Genomic DNA, 18,608 nt, shown 5'->3' on the forward strand with positions numbered 1-18,608 from the left:
CTGGGTGCTCCTCACAGCCCGTCCAGCCCGGGCTCCCGCACAGCCTGGCTCCCCCTCACAGCTCTTCCCGCCGGGGCTCCCTCACAGCCCTGCTCCTACCTCCCCATGCCCCGGGCTCCCCTCCCCGCGTCCCCCCTTCCTGGCTGGCTCAGCCCCTCATGGGCGCTGTCAGGGGATGTCCGTGGTCGCCTCACCGCGGCGGGGGTTGCTCCCACAGACCCTCCGGTTCCGTCAGGGGCAGCCGGGTGTGCCGGGTACCCGCCGGTGTACCAATAACACAGCCCTGGTCGGCCGGCCGGGGGCTGGTGTCCCCTGGGCTCGTGTCCCTGCTGCCGCCTGGTCCAAAGCCTCCCCCTCGCTTGTGCCTCCCCGCAGCCGTGTCCCGGGGGACGGCGGCCAAGTGCTTCTGGCATCCAGCAAACCATCTCTCTTAAACACCCTTTCAGCTCAGCCTGAGCCCCACCGTACCTTTTTTATCCTTTCTTCCCTCTAAACAGTCTGCTACTTAAAAAAAAAAAAAAAAAAAAAAGAAGAAGAAGAAGAAATATCCTTAAAATCTTCTGTTTACGGCTGCCAAAAACGAGATGAAAAATACTCAAGAGTAACGGGGAGCGTCGAGGTGAGGGGACTGAATGCGAACTTAAAATGATGTAGAAACAGATAAGGTATTAAAAATATTTAAAAAAAAGACAAACAGAAGGGAGGAGTGGGGTTTTGTTTTGCGCGCTGGGAGAGTTGCCCTGTGATTAGAGCTTGAACGGCGACACCGTTTAGCTCGACCGTGTTTGTTTTCATAGGTCACTGCTGCTCTTTGAATTAAACTCCTCCAAGTAAAATACCCCCCGGAGGGGTTACCTCGGCAACATCGTGTAAACTCAACAGCCTCGTGTCGCAGGAGCTGCCTGCAGAAAGAAGAGCTCGTGAGCTCCACAGTCAGAAAAAGACGCCGAAAATCGAATCCAAAAGTGTGTAATCGCTGTTGAATTCCTCGCCGGCCAGCAAAGGAAGGCGGCTGTGAGCTGAAAATGCTTTATAACTTCTCCTTAGGTTGCTGTGCCGCTTTTGCTCTTCGCTACTGAAGCACCAGGTAAGATTTGTTTGTGCCTTTTTACAGAACCTCCTCAGTTATTATTTTGAAGTGGGTTTTGTGTATCCAAAAAGAAGTGCAGAGTTTGGAGAAGTTCACCATCTAACTCTTACTTGACTAATATAATGGGATGAACCTTTTGATGGATTATCCATGGGAATGAGAAATCAAGAGTTCTTCTAAACTACTTTTGCACAGTTCATTGGATGATCTTGATCATATGTGAGTCAAAGGTAGCTATAGGTCATTCCATTTTTCTTTGTTTCCTCTTCTGTAAACCAAGAATGATAGTACTGTCTGATGTCTGGCTGTATATAGTTATAAAATAGCACACATTTCTCAGATGTCATATAAAATTATTGTAAAAAACTAATTTAATCTAGTAAAATGCACTAGTCTGTTGGGAAGGCTGCTACGTGTTTCCAAGTAATTATATTTTTTTTGCTTTTAGAATCAGTAACAAAAGCCTAATTCTTTCCCTGACTAGCAATATTGAGTGGCAATATGCTACTATCCAACAAAATCCACGTAGGCCCTTCATTTCCAGTGACCTCTGTAGTGACTTTGAAATGAAGAGACAGGTACAAAGATTGTTACTTTCCATCACTAACTTAAGGAAAAGAGCAGAGAGAAAATATAATTTTATAAAGAAATTAGCAACATAGGAGCCACTAGGTGTCCTATTTTTTTAGTTCTACTTATGGATTCAATAAATATCAACATAACTTTAAAATACCTTTCTTTTAGCCTGCCATGCACATTAAAGAACTTAATTACTTTCTAGCACCCAGAGGTACCCAATGTAATAATTTGACACTGTTATTCATAAATGTTTAAATATATATTAATTCATGTACATTCAGATATATTATATATCTGACAATATTATTTATTTCATGTACAATATCTTATCTGTTTTTTACTATAATTATATATTAAGCAGTAAAAACGTTTGTAAACATTTTAATACAGATATGAACTAATATTCATGATTGTATTTTCTTTTATTCATTTCAATCCAGTCTTTAATTACCTCAGATGTTCTTGTCACTTGAGAAACTGAAGTTCAGTATGTTTTTTAGAAACAGTCCCAAATCCATCAAAACTATTAACTGAGATTAATTTTATTTCAAGAATTAGCTGTCTAGAATTTCAAAACTTCAAATCCTTCTACTTAACTCTGTCATGTTTCTTCTTTAAGAGTCTGCACTTTGAGATTGTTCTGTGTTGTTTTATGCCACTATCACCTTATGGTCTGTTTAGTCTTGGAGTTTAATCTTGGAAATGAAGGTTGGTGTTTCCATAATCATGAACCAGCTCACAGCACATTCACTCATTAGTTGTGGGGAAGGTACATTACAATCTTCTAATTAAGGGTAAAGCCTAATGAAAGTATATTTGTCTGGAAAGACCAATATTAAGGAGCACTTTGTTCTCTCTGTGGGAATTCAGTAGTGCCTTAGCAATGATACAGCACAGGGGGCCAACAGCCATGTAAAACAACATTAAAACTTACAATCACAATTGGGGACATTTCCAATTAAAAGTGTCGGGAGGGGGGGCTAATCTATTTTGATCTTTTCTGTGGTTTTCAACAGCTATCAGCTTTAATTTTTTGTCAAAAGATACCATTTTCTTCTGAAAGAAACACCATTTAGATTAACTACAGTTAGGAACACTGAAAAAGTCTCAAAAATAAATATTCCCCCCTGAATTAATGTACTGGAAACCTTTACACATTCAGATAATTATCATGCTTTCTTTCTGTGTTATAGAGTTTAGGTAGCTTTGTAAGGTGATATAAACATCTGTGGTAAGTGCGAGAAAAGGATCTGTGTATTCTGCTCCACAGTTTCATGCTTTGAGGTCTGAACTGCTGTGAAATCTCTGTCCCACTGGAGTCAAGAACAGGGCTACTGGATAGCTGAGTTTTCCCAAGAAAGTTCTTTTCTGCCAGAACTGTGGTATTAAATTCCACTGCAACCAAATGGTTTTCACACAACCTGCTTTATAGACCACGACTTTGCTGTCAGTTTGGACAAGTGGTTGGCTACTTATCCTTCTTAACATAAGGTGTTGAAAATAAACGTATGAAAAGAGAAAATAGTCGCTGTTTTAATCTCCTGAGATCAGCTCTTTCAACAACCAGGAATTATCTAACAAATGTTTTTAGCACTAGTTTAATGCAAATTTCAAGGGGTTTTGGTTTTATAAACGTAGTACATTTTGAGTGATATGTTTTTCTAAACATACATAAAGATGCTCACAGAAAGGTACACTCATGGTTAACATACTCTTTCTGACAATGCAATAGTTTAAAGTGAAAACAAAAGTTTGCTACTAATAAGTTAACAGGCCAACAATCTCAGGTAGTGACTCCTGGCCGTATCAAATTCATTCAGAGGCCTGGCACAGCTCCCAGAAATTCAATTACAACCAAAAAAGCAATTATATAAAGCTAGTTATTTGTTATAATGTGCACAATTTTAAAACATATAAAAAATTTACCTTTGTAAATATTCAGAGATAATATATCACCATTCATGTATTTATGAATTTATAACGGGTCTGAGATAAAGCATGACATTTATACCTTATTGATGTCAATGAGATTTTTGTTAATGTTTTCAGTCAAGTCAGTCTGGATAGTCTGGCTCTGTAGAAAAAAACTGCCCTGGACTGTTTGGTTCTGTGCGTTCACAGGAAAGGGCATCAGATGCTACACTATAGGATTTTTAATAATTTCAGGTACTTTCAAAATGTTTTTGTCTTACTTATGGCTCTGAAATAATGAAATATAAATTACTGCTTTGTACATGTGAATTGGAAATTAATTAACAAACTGTTCTTTTCAGGTTTCTGGACCTTAATACATTTAAGGACAGTATGTCTGACAACCAACAAAACAAGAGGAGAAGCAAAAAAGGTAGTCTGACCGAAGTTTATGTCTATAAAGTGTAAGATGAGGGATCTGAAGAAGGAAAAGTACAATAATAACTTAAAATCTGGATGTTTGTCAAAACTGAGCAGCCATAGCAAAATATGAAATCAAACTCAGAGTTACTTTCCACCTTTGTAAAGCCTTGAGATTTGTTTGGTTTTCATATTTTTAAATACTCTGCTTCTGCAGAGTTTCTGTCAATATTTGTCTTCTGTTCTACTGATCTAGGTGCTGTAACTGGAATTATTTTCAGATGTTCTTTGCTTTTATAGTCCATTGAGTTACTACACTTACCAAATAACTAAAAATAAATCAGAGTTATGCATTCACATTTCAAAAAAATTAGTCAAATGTAACATACTCTTGTTTTTTTTCCTGATAGCTGCTTCATGTACTTCTTTGTAATAATATTTTAATGCCCAAAAAACACCATGTTTACAATGTGTTACTGGTCAGTGAATTAAACTGCTTTTGTGCAAATACTGATGTACTGTTGCAGGTTGTGGAAGTGTTGCTGCTCTTCAGGATGCAGATAAGACAATGGAAGAAATGCATCAGTCGTACAAAGCTCTAGGAAAGAACAGGTTAGTCATATTACTATTTAATTTGCAGTTGAGTGTGCACAAATGAAGACAAAGCAGGTAGTAGTCTGTGAGTAAGGAAATATTTCTTAAGTGCCAGACATCATATACAGCTTTATATGTTGTGTGGTGTTTATCTCTTCCCAATGGCAATTATTGGCCACTGCTGGAGGCAGGATATTGCATTAGATGAACAAATTATTTGGTAGAATAGGAAAAATATGGGATATGGTTTTACATCAGAATTTGACTTATTAAAACCAGACAATTGCATACAGTTTTAAGATAAACTTAGGCTGTATTTTTGTACCTCTTTTCAGCCACAGTATTTATCTTTCTCCATATTTTTCATTCTTCAGAAAACAGGTGGCAGGAATCTGAGGCTTGTCTGCACAGCCTCTGTTCTTTCAGGCAGGCCAGAGCATATTTTTTAAGTAACAAAGGCACATCTGGGCCTCAGAATTCTTCTGACACACATTCCTGATGAGTCATTAAAAATACAAACTGGAAGCAATCAGTTTTTGTCAAGAAGGAGAAGGTGAACAATATGTTTTTCAATTCCTGATGTTGCTTGGTTAACATTGTCTGTCATTCATTCTCACTTGTAGTCAATCTCTGGCTTTGCAATCAGATGCTTCCAAGGAGAGGCACAACTTCCCAGATAAAGAAAGAAAACATACTTTGGCACTTTTGGATTTGAAAAACTCCTTGTTCCCATTATTCTCCAGTCATATGATTGTTTGAGCTGCTCCTTCCACTTATTTTCACTTATTTTGGTTTTTGTTTTTGCCTTTCAGCCAAACAGCATCAACATCCAGACCACGGTCAGACCAACAAGTGGCACGTTTTCCAAGTAAAAATCTGTTTGCATTACAGAGGAGACATCCCACTTCTTTATGTTTCTTCCCAAAGAAAGGCAACATGGGATATGCCTTTGACTTCAGCTTTCTGCTACGGACCTCGTGCCCAGAATACAACATTTTAAAGTCATTTGTGGATTTAGATACTTTTCAGATAATAAAAGCACAAACACAGCAAAGTAAGTTCAGTTTAGAAGTTACAAATTTTATATGAAGTTATATATTAGTTATCATATGAGATGGCAAAGCCTTAGAAGTCCTTTTTCTTTAAACTTTAAAGTTGTCTTTATGTCTGTATGACTTCTTCACATAGACTTCAGCCATGTGTGAAGTTAATGATAACTTCTTTAATGTTATATATTGCAGAGTGAAGGAGCTAAAGAGAAGCAATGACAAACTTCACTATTCTTGTTACTCTGTATAACGAAACTGAGCCCAAAAAATGTAAATTTAACTTTCTGTACCAGGAGTGGGATCATGATGGCATCTCTTTCACTTTTCCCTCATACTGGCAATATTAATTAGCTGCATACTGTAGTTAGCAAACATCTAAAATTGTGAAGGATTTGCTTACATTATTATTGTAAAAATATTTTAGAAGTGTAATATTTTATCATTTTCCTTAGAAAATGAAATTGTGAAGTTCAGTATCACAATGAAATTTCAACCTACAACATTTTCTGCACTTCAGATTTGTATCATAGTCCTGAGACCACCCATCTGACAGATTGTTGGTCCCCTGAACATCACAATTTGAAATTAATTTATAAATGAGAATTGTAGCATGTTTAAGAATATCAAATTAACATTTTATTTGTTTTGATTTTTAAGGGTTAAATATAACAATGCTAAAAACCAGGAATGAGAGATCTAAGGTAAGATGGTATTAGGTATAATCACTGTTAAAAGTATTCTATTCTTTCAAAATCTTAAAAATAGAAATACAGAAGTCATGTCGGTAGTTTTCTTAGTCTCAGGTGGGGTTTTTTAAGAATGTGAAGTATTTTTACATTTATTTAATATATATATATGTGTGTGTCAGGAAATCCTGAGATGTATATCAACAAATTGCCAGTAAGACATTACATCAGAGATTTTTGGAGGTAAAAGGTTGAAAGTTCAAAAAGATACAAAACCTCTTAAAATAGAAATATGTAATTTAATTTAACGTATGAACATCCGGTATGTTAAAAATGTTAGATGTCTAGTTTTGCCAAATTTAAAAAAAGCCCAAACAATTTTCTTATATTGAGTGGTAATTTAAAATTGAAGCTGAATTTTAAAACAGTCTTGCTCTTAGATGATTACCGAAATTGATTGTATTAACAAATAATAAATAATGTCTTAGAATTAAACATATTTTAAATGAAATTTTGTGATAAGTGTAAATGGGATTTTTGGACATAACAGTTGTACTTAGAAACAAGCTCACAATTGTACATGTATCAGTGATATTTTGTAACTTTTAAGGCTCACATGTGTGAAGCAAATATAGGTTTTTTAGAAAAAAGAGAATTTGGCCTTTATGGATATATATCAATAGCCCTTTGTACAAAGGACTCAACTCACTGAATCAGCTGTAAACTTCAGTGAAGCCACTGGAGGATACAGCAGCATTCACAGGAAAAAAAGGAAAGAAAAGTATAGAAGTAGGAATAAGAGATCTGATACAGGATCATAAAAAGGGTTATGGGAAAAAAAAAATTTCAAATGAATGGAAATATTTAAGCAAAATAATTTAGCTGATCCCAGTGTGATTTAACACAGCTTTGTTTCTTGCCTTGGGCTCTGATGATTCTAAAGCCATATCATTTGGGATAAACTGAGCATTCATATTAATGCCCCACAGGCCAGACAAAGCCTTCAGAACTGTGCATTTCAAACCAATAGACATTGCTTTTCCTGGCATGTTCCAACCTCAGTTTGCCCTTGGAATGCAAACAAAAATTTCCTGCAGATTGCAAACTGATGTGGAATATAGACATGCAAATAAGTACTCCGAGTAGATGACTGCGTGATTATTTCTATTGCATCCATTTGCATGAAAATATACAGTATATTCAAATTTATTTTTATTTCATTTCCTATAAAATAAAGAATAGAAGTACTATTTTCAGAAAATTATGTTCATCTGAGCAGTCACAACAAAGTGCTCCATTTCTCAGACCTTTCAAAGAGAGGTGTTACCTTCCACTAATGTGATGGGAAAAGAAGGAAGAAGGGAGGAATAATAGAACACATCCCCTACCTAACAGACTTCTGTGTTAGCAGCCATATGAAAATGGCCTTTGGGTTTATCCATTTACCTTCACTGGAACTCAAGTGCAGACTGTGCTGTTTTCCAGTGTACCCAAAACTCTTAGTGATCACATTTTACCTGTATCTGTGTTGTAGCACGTTATTAATTTTTTTTTAAATGGAAATTACAGTTTCATTTGCCACCAGTGACATGTGAGCCTGTAAGAACAATTCATCTTGCTCCTCTAGAGGATGATATTGTCAATGAAAGCAGCAACATCAGAAATATTTTAAATATTATGAACTCTATTCCTCAGCCTATAAAATCAGTTACCAAATTTTATCATAATCAGTTAGACAATCTATTCAAAAGGCACAGTGAAAAGTCAACAGACTTGATTGTGGCTACAATTTCTGATAAAGTCACACCAGCAGAAGACCTGTACTGCTTCAGCATGAGGAACTGTTCTAAGTACACCAACAAGAAGAAAGAAGGAATTCAAAGCCATTTGGAGTGGAGGGAAGCTGATGTAGGTGCCCACACTGACAGGAATGAGCAGGTGAAGTTCCAGGGCTCAGTGGTTTGTGAGAACACCGATCCTGTGAGCCAAGCCAGGCTCTGTGGTGATGGTCACCCCCACCTGAGCTCAGGTGATGCTCTGGTCAGCTGTGGCAGAGCTCAGACAACATTTACCATGTCGAGCAGCAGCGATGCCTCAAGAGCTGGCAACGAGCAAACGGCAGCAGAGAATTGCTGCAGCATTGGCCCAGAAGAAGGAAATGCTGCAGAGATGGTGCTGGATTGTGCACCGTGTGAAGGTACTGAAGGTGCAAACTCTGTGCTTGGCAATCATGATTTAGATCCTTCCTGTGAAAATGAAGTGTCAGAGGCCTACCATGCCTTAGAAGATAATTCTGTAGTTGCAGCAATTCCCACAGTAGAAGTTCAAGATCCCCCTGGAAAACAAACAGAAAATCATGTCTGTCTCTCTGAATCTGAAAAGGAAAAAGAAGAAATGTCAGAAGCTACTCCAGAAGACCAAAGTGAGCTTGTACCTGCTGTTCATGTTACATTCTCTGAGCGAGAGCCAGCCAGGGAACCACACGTTGCTAAACAACCCCCCCCAAAAGAGAGTGGTGTTCATGGCCTGCCTCCTCAGGGTACTCAGAGCTTCAATGTTCTCGCTCACAAAGAAAGTGACAAAAATAGAAGAAAGATTAATAGAAATAAATATTCATCCAAATCTAAAATTAATAACAAGCTAAAGATGTCTAAAGACCTCATTGTTTCTGATGAGATTACCACAAAACATAATGTCAAGAGTCAGATTTTTCCTTCTTTAGAACTGCCACAGGTGAAATCTGAGACTTCCCTGAAGTGTCAGAAAAAAAACCCTCAAGGAGACAAAGGCCATTTTTCTCAGAGTGCTCAGAAACTCAAAAAGCAAAGTTTCTCCTGCAGTTGCAAAAATTCAGTTGAGTTAAAGAAAAGTGTTACTCCACTTTCTCTGCCACATGCACCATCTGCCTTAGATTTTGGAGACCTGAAATACAGTGACATGTTCAAGCAAATCAATTCAAATGACCAAGGCCCAGGGATTTATGAAATGTTTGGAACTCCTGTGTATTCCCACGTGCGGGAGCTCGAGCGACATGAGAGCAGGTTTTATAAAAGTGTTTGTTCTGCTCCCTCAGGGAGAGGCACTGCCAGCACCTGCAGATGTACCTGCACCAAAGGGAGGGAGAGCAGCAGGGTAAGAAACACTCCAAAGAAAACACATCCCAAGCCAAAGAAGACAAAAGCTGGCACTAAACAAAAGCAGAAAGGTTCAATCCCAAAGGATGGAAGTACCAAGTTGAGTGACAGCAACACAGAGCAAGATAATGTGGTAACTTCTGATGCAGACTTTCAAACAAACACGTCAAGGAGCACAGCATTGTCTCATGGAGACACAGATCACCAGCTTATGTTGTTAGAAGAGCTTTTTCAGTCAACTAAGCAAAATGAATTTTTTTCAAATTCAAACTTATCAACTATCAAAGAAGTTACTTTGGAGCAGTCTTCAGACAGCCAGGATGTATCCAACCATCAGAGAGCTGCTCCCTGTAGCCAGAATCTTCTTCAGCTCAGCGATGAAGACTGCAGAGACTGTGTTGCTCCAAGGAGCATTCTGCTAACAACAGACCAGAACATCTGTGTATCCCAGTGCAGAGGGAATATGGATGGTGGCAAAGGCCTGGAATCAGACCAGGCCTCCTTCAAGTCTGTCAATAAGTGTGAAGCATCACCCTTTTCAGATAGACTGGAGTGTCAATCCCTTACAGAAAAATCAAATCACAGCTGGGCAAACACACCCCAAAATAGTATTATGGCAAATGAATTGACTCAGTCTTCAGTGATTGGGATAAAAAATCCTACAAGCCCCAGTTTCCAGACAAGTCAAAACACTTTGTCCTGGACAGATAAAGATGTGACTGATGAGTTGCTTTGTTGCCTGGCTGAAGAATTGCTAATGCTTGAAGAAAAAGACTCTGCAAGAACAAAAAATACAGATTTTAAAATGCAAAACACACATACTGAAGAAGAAGAAAATATGATTAGTGGAGATGGAGCAATAGTAAATAATGCTCTAGAGAAGGTAAGAGTAATTTCTTGTAACTTGCTACCTCCTTTGAGTGGTGCTTCACTCAAGTTTGGATGAAAGACAGAAAATATGTGCTTATTAAAGATCCAATCTCTTTTCCTTGGGCCAGCTGCCCACTGATTCTTCCAGTGCTCTGTTGAAGACACCCATGTTAGAGGCTGCATGTCAGGACACAAGCCAGAAGGTACTAAGGCAGGACAAGAATAGCTGTCAAAGCTTATATCATGGGTCAAGATAAATTGAGAAGTTGTTGTGAAAGAAGAGAATAGGATATTTTAATTGTACAGCAGGTATAAAATGTTTTGGGCAAGGCAAAAGCTCTTGAGATCTTGAAGCTAAGGAATATGAAAAGATGCTACAAACAGTCCTTGTATACCAAAAAGGGCAATGGCCTTGAATCTCTGAGTGCAACCAGACATTTTTACAGGTATGAACTACAAGTATTGGCTTATCAGGCAGACTTAAGGATGTTTAATTAATGTTTAATCAGAACTTGGAGCTCAGAAGGCTCAGATTCTGGCCCCCGAGTCAGTTAAGAGCCGTCACCTACCAAGGTGCTTATCTACCAGCACTGCTCCTCCTCTGCCCTGTTAGCTTTTGGGCTATTTAAATCACAAATTTGTAAGGGAATTTCTTTCACTACCTGTTGATACACCCCCCCCCCTTATGCTTCTGCAGACACAGGTGCCAGTTATACCTCCATTCTCACTGCAGAGATCCCTGGCTAGATGGAGGAATTATTGCCATCTTACTTACCTAGCATAGCAATTGTATGGATGGGCTGGGTGGTGTCTGTGTATATATATAAATCTATAGAGCAGAGCCATGACAGGAAAAATTATTCCTTATAAAAATTGTAAGGACAATATGAAGCCTTTCTTTTCCTCTCTGCTTTCTCCCCACGCTGACCAACATCTTTCAAGCAGAGTTGCAGTAAAGCCTTTTTGGCACCAAGTGCAGAAAGTGGCCTTCTAAACTTAGATGAATCTACTAAATTACCAGGAAGCAGCTTAACTACCAAGGATCCTATCATGTGGACAAGAGGGGAAGTCCTTGGAAAGGGAGCCTATGGCACAGTAAGTAGTGTCTGAATGTTAAGTCATGTGCTGGTTGTGTCTGACCTACACTTTGTCTCATAACTGGCTGTTGTCCTATCAACAAATGACTTCAGTGTTTTGGGTTACACAATGAGACACGAAACATGACAAACACAAAAATACTATTTAAAATAAGTAAATACTTTATTTCACATTTCATTTTAATAATTGCTGGTTTCATTGTAGGTGTACTGCGGTCTGACCAGCCAGGGACAGTTAATAGCTGTAAAACAGGTTGTTTTGGACACATCAGATCAACTCACTACAGAAAAGGAGTACCAGAAGTTTCATGAGGAAGTTGATCTCTTGAAGACATTGAAGCACGTCAACATTGTAACTTACTTAGGGACTTGTCTGGAACACAACATTTTAAGCATTTTCATGGAGTTTGTTCCTGGGGGCTCCATTTCCAGTATTATCAACCGCTTTGGCCCGTTGCCAGAAGTTGTCCTTTGCAGATACACCAGGCAAATTCTCCAGGGGGTTGCCTATTTACACGCCAACTGTGTGGTGCACAGAGACATCAAGGGCAACAATGTGATGCTCATGCCCAGCGGGACAGTGAAGCTCATTGACTTTGGCTGTGCCAGGCGCTTGGCCCGGATCAGCCCTGGCGGCACCCGGAGCGAGACGCTGCGCTCCGTGCACGGCACTCCCTACTGGATGGCTCCGGAGGTGATCAGTGAGTCGGGGTACGGGAGGAAATCAGACATCTGGAGCGTCGGCTGCACCGTGTTTGAGATGGCAACAGGAAAGCCGCCCCTGGCTTCCATGGGCAGGATTGCAGCCATGTTCTACATCGGGGCCCACAGGGGGCTGATGCCTTCCCTTCCCGAGGGATTCTCCAGCCCTGCCGTGGATTTTGTGCGTGCTTGCTTAACCAGGTATGCAGAACCTTAACTGGAAAATGAAAGGAAGAATGCAGACAGTTTGGATTGTAGAGGTTGTTGGTAGGAGCTTAGGTTACATCTTATAATGTACGTGTCTCTTTTGTAAATGCTTAGGCTTCTCAGCATTTCAGGAAAGCCTCTAAATAATAGTATATATAAAAGAGCTTTACTCTCTATAATGGTATAGAAAAACCCTCACAAATTCTCTTTTTGTAAGCCTTACAGTCATCATTTACTTTTCTGTAATGTTCATGTAGAAACACCACTGAGTTTTAGACAAAATGTTTGATAAATTTTTTTAATGTGTTTTGCTGATCCAGTACTGCTTGAGTTTGGCTTATGTCAGGCAAGTTTTTTGAGGACAATATTCTAAATGAAAGGGCTTCTAATTAATTCTTATCTTCTGCAGTGGAAAAATCTATTATCACTGCCAGTCCAGGAAATACTTGAAACACAATCTTTATTAGAAACATAAAGTTCTCTATATAACAACCCCAAACCACTAGAATCCACCCCTTATAAGAATTATTTTTGTGGTGTTTGTTTTGTTTTAAATATCAGCTGTGTCCCAGATGTTTAAATGGACTATCAGTTTCAAGAGCTAAGTTCCTGACCTCAGTGTGTAGTTTTTATAAAATTAGGAGCAGTCTTTTACATATCTCCAAAGATCAGATTTTAGTACAAGAGAGAAGCATGTAATTTAGTGGGCATGGCAGTGGTCTTGGGGGCAGGAAACCTGATTTCTAATCCTTGAATTAGAATTGTTAGGGAATGGTTCTGGTTCCTGTGGACCACATAACAGTAAGAAAAATTGTGGGCTGTATATAGTGACATCAGATATACTTTGATTCAGAGAGAAGAGTGTTTAAAAGGGAGAAGGAATTTTTAGGTAGAGGGAAACATACAGTATTTAGCTTTTCAAAAGTCTGGAGGCACCTGTGGTGACAAAAATTTAGTGTATGATCTCACCATGTCCTAAATATAAATGCCTTCCTTATCCCATATTCCCCATTAGTTTATTATTTGAGGAATTGGTGCCCTTTTTTCCTTCCCCTATTTTATTCCCTCCAAATTGCAGGTTGAAAAAGCCCAAAGCCCTTGGCTCTAGAAATCCAGTATTGTAATTACTGTCCTGTAATTCCATAGAAATCATAGAATGGCTTGGGTTGGAAGGGACCATAAAGACCATCTAGTTCCAACTCTGTGCCATGGGCAGGGACTCCACCCACTAAACCATGGGCAATTGTTCAGGGCCCCATCCAGCCTTTAACAATTCCAGGGATATCGTATCCACAGCTTCTTTGGGCAACCTATGGGCTCCTTAACAAGCATGACATTGACGGGAGACAACAGAACAGCCTGATGGATGGAGGATCAAACAAATAATTACCACTCTTCCTAAATACATTTTTTGGTGAACCTGAAACAGCCAAATTAGCAGAACTATTCAAAGCTCTGCAAGGAATTTAGAGGAATAGAGACTGATTTCTTTAAGAATAAAATATTTCAGTTTTATGATTCATAAATTCCAACAGTCGTTTCCCCTGAAGCCTCCCTTCCTTTCTACCAGCTTTATCAAAAAAAACTAAAAACGAGTAGTGACTGGAGAAATAAGAAAAAAAGAAGGCTAATTTTGCATTTAGATTTTACAATTCCCTCAGAGGCACAATACTAATTTTATGTCCTGATTTTTGAAACCTTCAATGCAGAGATCAACATGAACGTCCTTCTGCTCTGCAGTTGCTGGACCATCCCTTTGTGAAAGGAAGACAGTGAATTTTTCAAAACTCTTGCCAAGTGAGTATCTATTTTCCATATAAAAGATTTCCACTTGTGAACAGAGACCAGAAGGAACTGGACTTTTAAGGGACAGCGGAAATACTGGAGAGCAGTTGTGTACAAGGGGTCTTAGGCCTTTGATTAAACAGGCGCCAGGCTTCAACCACCCTCAAGGTAAAAAGGATTTTACATTTGAACAGACTGTCTTGTAGGTCAAGTTGTGCCTCTTGTCTCTTGTCCTGTCACTGGTAACTCTGAAGGGTCTGGGTTTGTGTTCCTTCCTGTCCTCATAGGGTATTGATACACATTGGAAACTTGAACTGTTTCTCAAAACACTTGAAGTGAGCACTCTATAATTAGATGACATGTAACAGTCTCCATCTGCACTGTAAAAGTAATTGTAACAATTAGTAGAAGTAGCTACTACTAACTGCACAGAATTAAATAAAATTAAAAAGTATAATGATATAGTAATAAACCAAAGCAAAAAAGCAGGTATTAGTATTTAAAATGTCCTGTTTCTGGTAAGATTTCTTCCTATCAAAATGGGGTAAACTTTAAGCCTTTCTGAGCACCCAGGCTCCAGGAAGAGATGCAGTAAAACTCAGCCCTACAAGTGTTCAGAGCTGAGCTCTCAAGGATTCAAGGCACTGACTTCAGTGCCAGCAGTAATGTGAAAATTAGTGTTTTACGAAAGAGAAAGAAGGAAGTTCTAACTTCCTCAGAGTGCTAAACACTTCAGTTTCACAAATAGCTTTCAAGCTTTGCTTAATGCTAGTTGCCTGATTTCAGAGAGTTGCTCTAAACTTTATAAAAGCAAAGGGAAACCAGTACTTCTAGCAAAATCCTTTATTGATAGTTTCTGTAGGTATAATGTCACATAACAATGACAGAACATAATGCCAGTATAAGAGAAATCCCAACATCACGGTAATCTTCCAAGTTCAAGCAGTTAACAGTCCCATTTTGAGGATTACAGGTTGGTGCTCATGCCAGGAATCCATGGCAACGTCACGTTAAAGGATCTTCACATTTAGAGTACTTTGCAGAGTAAAGGTGGGAGCCCTGGCATAGGAACTCAGGTGGGATGTACATAATTCCATGATGTGCATTAATTCTTCTCAGATTAATGTAGTGTCTCCAGCAAAGCTGCAAAGTAAATGTGAGGTTTTATTTAGCATGAAATGAAGCTGAGATGACAGATATAAGTGAGGAAGAATGGGAATGCTCTAGAATATATAGTTAATTAAAAAAATGTCAGCATTATAAATCCCCTTCCTTATGCACATGACTTATAAGCAAAACTAACATCTCTTGTTAGCGCTCTCCAATATTAAGTTTATTAGTTATTTGTAATTTAAGTGTCATGTTTAATCCAGCTAATTACATTAAAATTAGTTTGAAACTTAGAAGTATGTAAAACTTGAACCCGAGCCTTTAATAAAAATGTGAAAGCACATTTTTGCTTTTGATTAACCAGATGTTGTGAACGAGGTGGCAGTTTAAGGCCAGCACCTGCAACAAAGTATTTCAGCCTAATCTGCTGGAGATGGGGGGATGTGTCTGCAGCCCAGCCCAGGGCACAGCACAGCTAAACCAAGCAGGACGTTGGGTTGGGGAGCCTTGGGTCACTTGGCTGAGCCAGTCTAGTGGGACATTCCAGAAACAAGTCTAACTTTGCTATTTCTTACTTGAGGAGATCACAGATTTTCACATCCAAATCCAGATGCCTAATTAAGGTGTCTAAGGTAGTCAGGAGAAAGGGTGCAAAACCTTGAAAACTGTATATTCCATGAAAAGTGACTCAGGGAGGAGGGCGACACTTAATTATAGTACTCAAGCAGGGCAAGTCTTACTGGTTTAAATCCGAAACCAGTAAGAGCCCATTACAACTCTTGCCAGGCTGCCAAGCATTAGGGGGGGGTGCTTTGCTGTGACTCCAGGTTTCCTATAGATTTGGGGCTTAAATCAGAGAACCTGAAAACACACTGTTCTTGTATCATTGCAGGGTACTTGCTAGTCCTTTCACACAGTAATGTTTGAAGCTCTGAGCCACTGCTCACCTCTCAGGAGAAGTGAGGGTCCTTAGGAATGCCAACCACCTATTTTACACTGGTCTTGGAACTACCAACAGCAATAGGATGTAAAAATCTGCATCTAAAAATATATCTACCTCTCTTTCCAAGGAAGCAGACACTGAGCCTAGAAAACCCACAGTCTCTTGAGATTATTTGGGTTCAAAATCAGTGCTTTTTCACAGAGCTAAGCAGGAACTGATGCCATTTCTCCATCCCTCCTGTGAAATCTCTGGTTCTTGCACAAAAGCAAAAGAGAACAAGAGTTCTCCTGAGGAAGGGCCTCCAGTACACACAGTCCAGTGCCTTTTCTCCCCTTCTTTTCCCTTCTCCCAGGGACCTGCACCATGGGACAGCCTCAGAAATTTTACAGATGTTGTCAAAGAACACAATCTCTGAACTATGGCAAGGAAAATGTTGCCATTATAGGTGCAGGAACACAGAGGAATCAAACCTAGCTACTGAAAGATCTAAGGTTAAAAATTGGATTTGGGTTTGCTATATCCATGTCAGGAGCCAGAGAAAGTAATTCCCAGCAGCAACTGGAGAGAACACTCCTGGCACTAGAGATCTACTTTTTTAAAGGTGTAAGAAGTTAGGCATTCCAGAGGAAGGAGGAATTCATTAGCTAGTTCAGTTTGGCATAACTTCCAAGTCTTTGAAGACATTTATTTTTAGAACTGATTGCGGGAATGTGCATTTACATCCCAACTAAAGAAAGCAAAGTGTTTGTCCAATTCCCTTCCCTGCAAAACAAGGACTGGGAATCCTTCCCCCCCATACGGTCAGAGAGATGCTTGGTGTACAACAGTCACCCACCCCCTCACTGCTCAAAAGAAAAATAATAACCCCCCCCCTGAAGCCTGGCCAGCCCCTACACAACTCCGGGTACAGGCTCTGGCCCCCGGGGCACAGGGAGGGAGCAGCTGGAGATGGCATAACAGTTCTAGAACTTGCTTTTCAGGTACCAAATACCTGATCACCACAATGGAATGGGAGCAAAGGAAACAAATCAGACTTCAGACTTTCAAGCAGTCTGTTATTTGACTGATTTGATAAAAACCAGCAATGTTTAGCCAATAACTGAAAGAGGACCTTTGTGTTTCCAACTTTGTAAAAATTCAACATAGGAAAATGGGATCATTTCTGCACAATAGAGGTGAGGTAGGGAATTTTATTGAAAATACTTTTTTTTTTACAAGTTCTTAGAAATAAAGTTTTTTCTAATCTCACACTGTACCTCAAAAATGCAACTAGGCTATTATGAAACATTTATATTTACAGTTAGCCAGAAGAACGTACAGACCTGCCATGTTATGCAAATAGCCAAGACCCAGCTCACAGTGAGATACATCAGCCCAGCACTCCCACCATCAGGAACAGACCAAGATTCAACATACGAAAGAATTTCACTATTCTACAAACCTCAGATCTCACAAACAGGGAGGATTTTTAATAGTGTTGTACCAAGGTCTCCACTACAGCGTCATTTTACAAATTATATAATTCTTGTACTCAAATTTATAACAAAAAATCTGTAATAAGTGATGAACAAAGGAACAGTGTTGACTTTGAGCCTTTTATTGCATTTATTCAGTCATTCGCGTGTGAGGCCAATGCCGATCCCGTCAGTTTTCATTCCTTCCCACCCCTCAGCCAGGCTGCCATTCACACCAGTCACTAATTTCTGTCAGGGCAAACTAGTGGCACCTGGCTGCATCTCCTCTCCCTCCCTCTCAGCCCCAGGGATCACCACATGGAATTCAGTTCCAAACACAATGACACGTACAGTTTCACCTATTTACAATGACATTGAAAACCAAACCCATGAGTTTTATGGACATCCTTAACAAAGAAACCAAAACCCACTGTTTGGATCTCAATGTAGCATAGCAACATTTTGTCCACTATTATTTCACAATTTCCCAGAATCAAAACAGGAAATAATTCTTTTGAAACAGCACCTTAGGAGGAAGGCCTATGCTCATTCCAATGTATATTAGACAGGCACTAGTTACCATCCAGACATTTTAACTCCAGGTTGTGACAGAAACTGCTATATATACAGTACAATATATTGCTTATCCAGAGTGGCTGTATAAGATGCATTTCATGGCACACCTATTTAAACAGACTCAAAAAGAAAGTACTGTAGTGCTTCAAAGACAAATTAAGAGTTTCCTGCTATGTCATCTCTCTGCCCAGGCTCTGGTTTAGGACAGTATATAATGCAGATTACATTGGTTACAAATCAGACCCAAGAGTAGCACTGAGATGGAAAGGAAAGGGACTATAAAAGGATAGAAAATATCCAACAATGCAGAAGTTTGTAACAAGAAGTTACATTCCCAATGTAAAAAAATAACCAAGTCAGTAGGGATAAGACAGCTTTGGATTTTGTACACGAGCCTTGAC

The 18,608-nt window shown here is 39.3% G+C and overlaps 2 protein-coding genes across 7 annotated transcripts in view; one reads left to right on the forward strand and one right to left on the reverse strand.

Moving 5' to 3' along the window:
* Positions 1-8: 8 nt before the first annotated feature.
* MAP3K19 (mitogen-activated protein kinase kinase kinase 19) lies at positions 9-17,425 on the forward strand. 2 transcript variants are annotated; one of them, XM_027695873.1, is made up of 12 exons: positions 9-619; positions 798-1,087; positions 3,943-4,013; positions 4,528-4,612; positions 5,407-5,648; positions 6,301-6,344; positions 7,899-10,346; positions 10,462-10,536; positions 11,279-11,428; positions 11,636-12,333; positions 14,049-14,136; positions 17,158-17,425. In XM_027695873.1, the coding sequence occupies exons 3-11, from the start codon at positions 3,974-3,976 to the stop codon at positions 14,113-14,115; spliced, it is 3,849 nt and encodes a 1,282-aa protein (XP_027551674.1). In that variant the 5' UTR covers positions 9-619; positions 798-1,087; positions 3,943-3,973; the 3' UTR covers positions 14,116-14,136; positions 17,158-17,425. The 2 variants fall into 2 exon arrangements, with proteins under 2 accessions (XP_027551674.1, XP_027551675.1); XM_027695874.1 differs by lacking the exon at positions 10,462-10,536 and having other exon boundaries at positions 798-1,309.
* Positions 14,953-18,608, reverse strand: part of CCNT2 (cyclin T2) — a 29,779-nt gene continuing 26,123 nt past the window's right edge. For 4 of the 5 annotated variants that reach the window (XM_027695885.1, XM_027695884.1, XM_027695886.1 and 1 more), the window contains one exon: positions 17,344-18,608. This exon is cut by the window's right edge. The gene's annotated coding sequence lies outside the window, so the exon portion shown is untranslated. Of the gene's footprint in view, positions 15,268-17,343 lie in introns of those variants that run through there. The other variant, XM_027695883.1, reaches the window with a different exon arrangement.

The sequence above is a fragment of the Neopelma chrysocephalum genome, unplaced genomic scaffold (assembly GCF_003984885.1).
Source record: "Neopelma chrysocephalum unplaced genomic scaffold, ASM398488v2 Primary Assembly neopelma1_103b, whole genome shotgun sequence".
Classification (NCBI taxonomy): domain Eukaryota; kingdom Metazoa; phylum Chordata; class Aves; order Passeriformes; family Pipridae; genus Neopelma; species Neopelma chrysocephalum.

What these genes read in the sequence shown, in the direction of transcription:
- MAP3K19 (XM_027695873.1), top strand. Translation starts at nt 3,974, where the DNA reads ATGTCTGACAACCAACAAAACAAGAGGAGAAGCAAAAAAG. An exon ending in AAAAGCACAAACACAGCAAA is followed by an intron (nt 5,649 to 6,300) that starts GTAAGTTCAGTT and finishes TTGATTTTTAAG; the next exon opens with GGTTAAATATAACAATGCTA. An exon ending in CCAGGAATGAGAGATCTAAG is followed by an intron (nt 6,345 to 7,898) that starts GTAAGATGGTAT and finishes TGGAAATTACAG; the next exon opens with TTTCATTTGCCACCAGTGAC.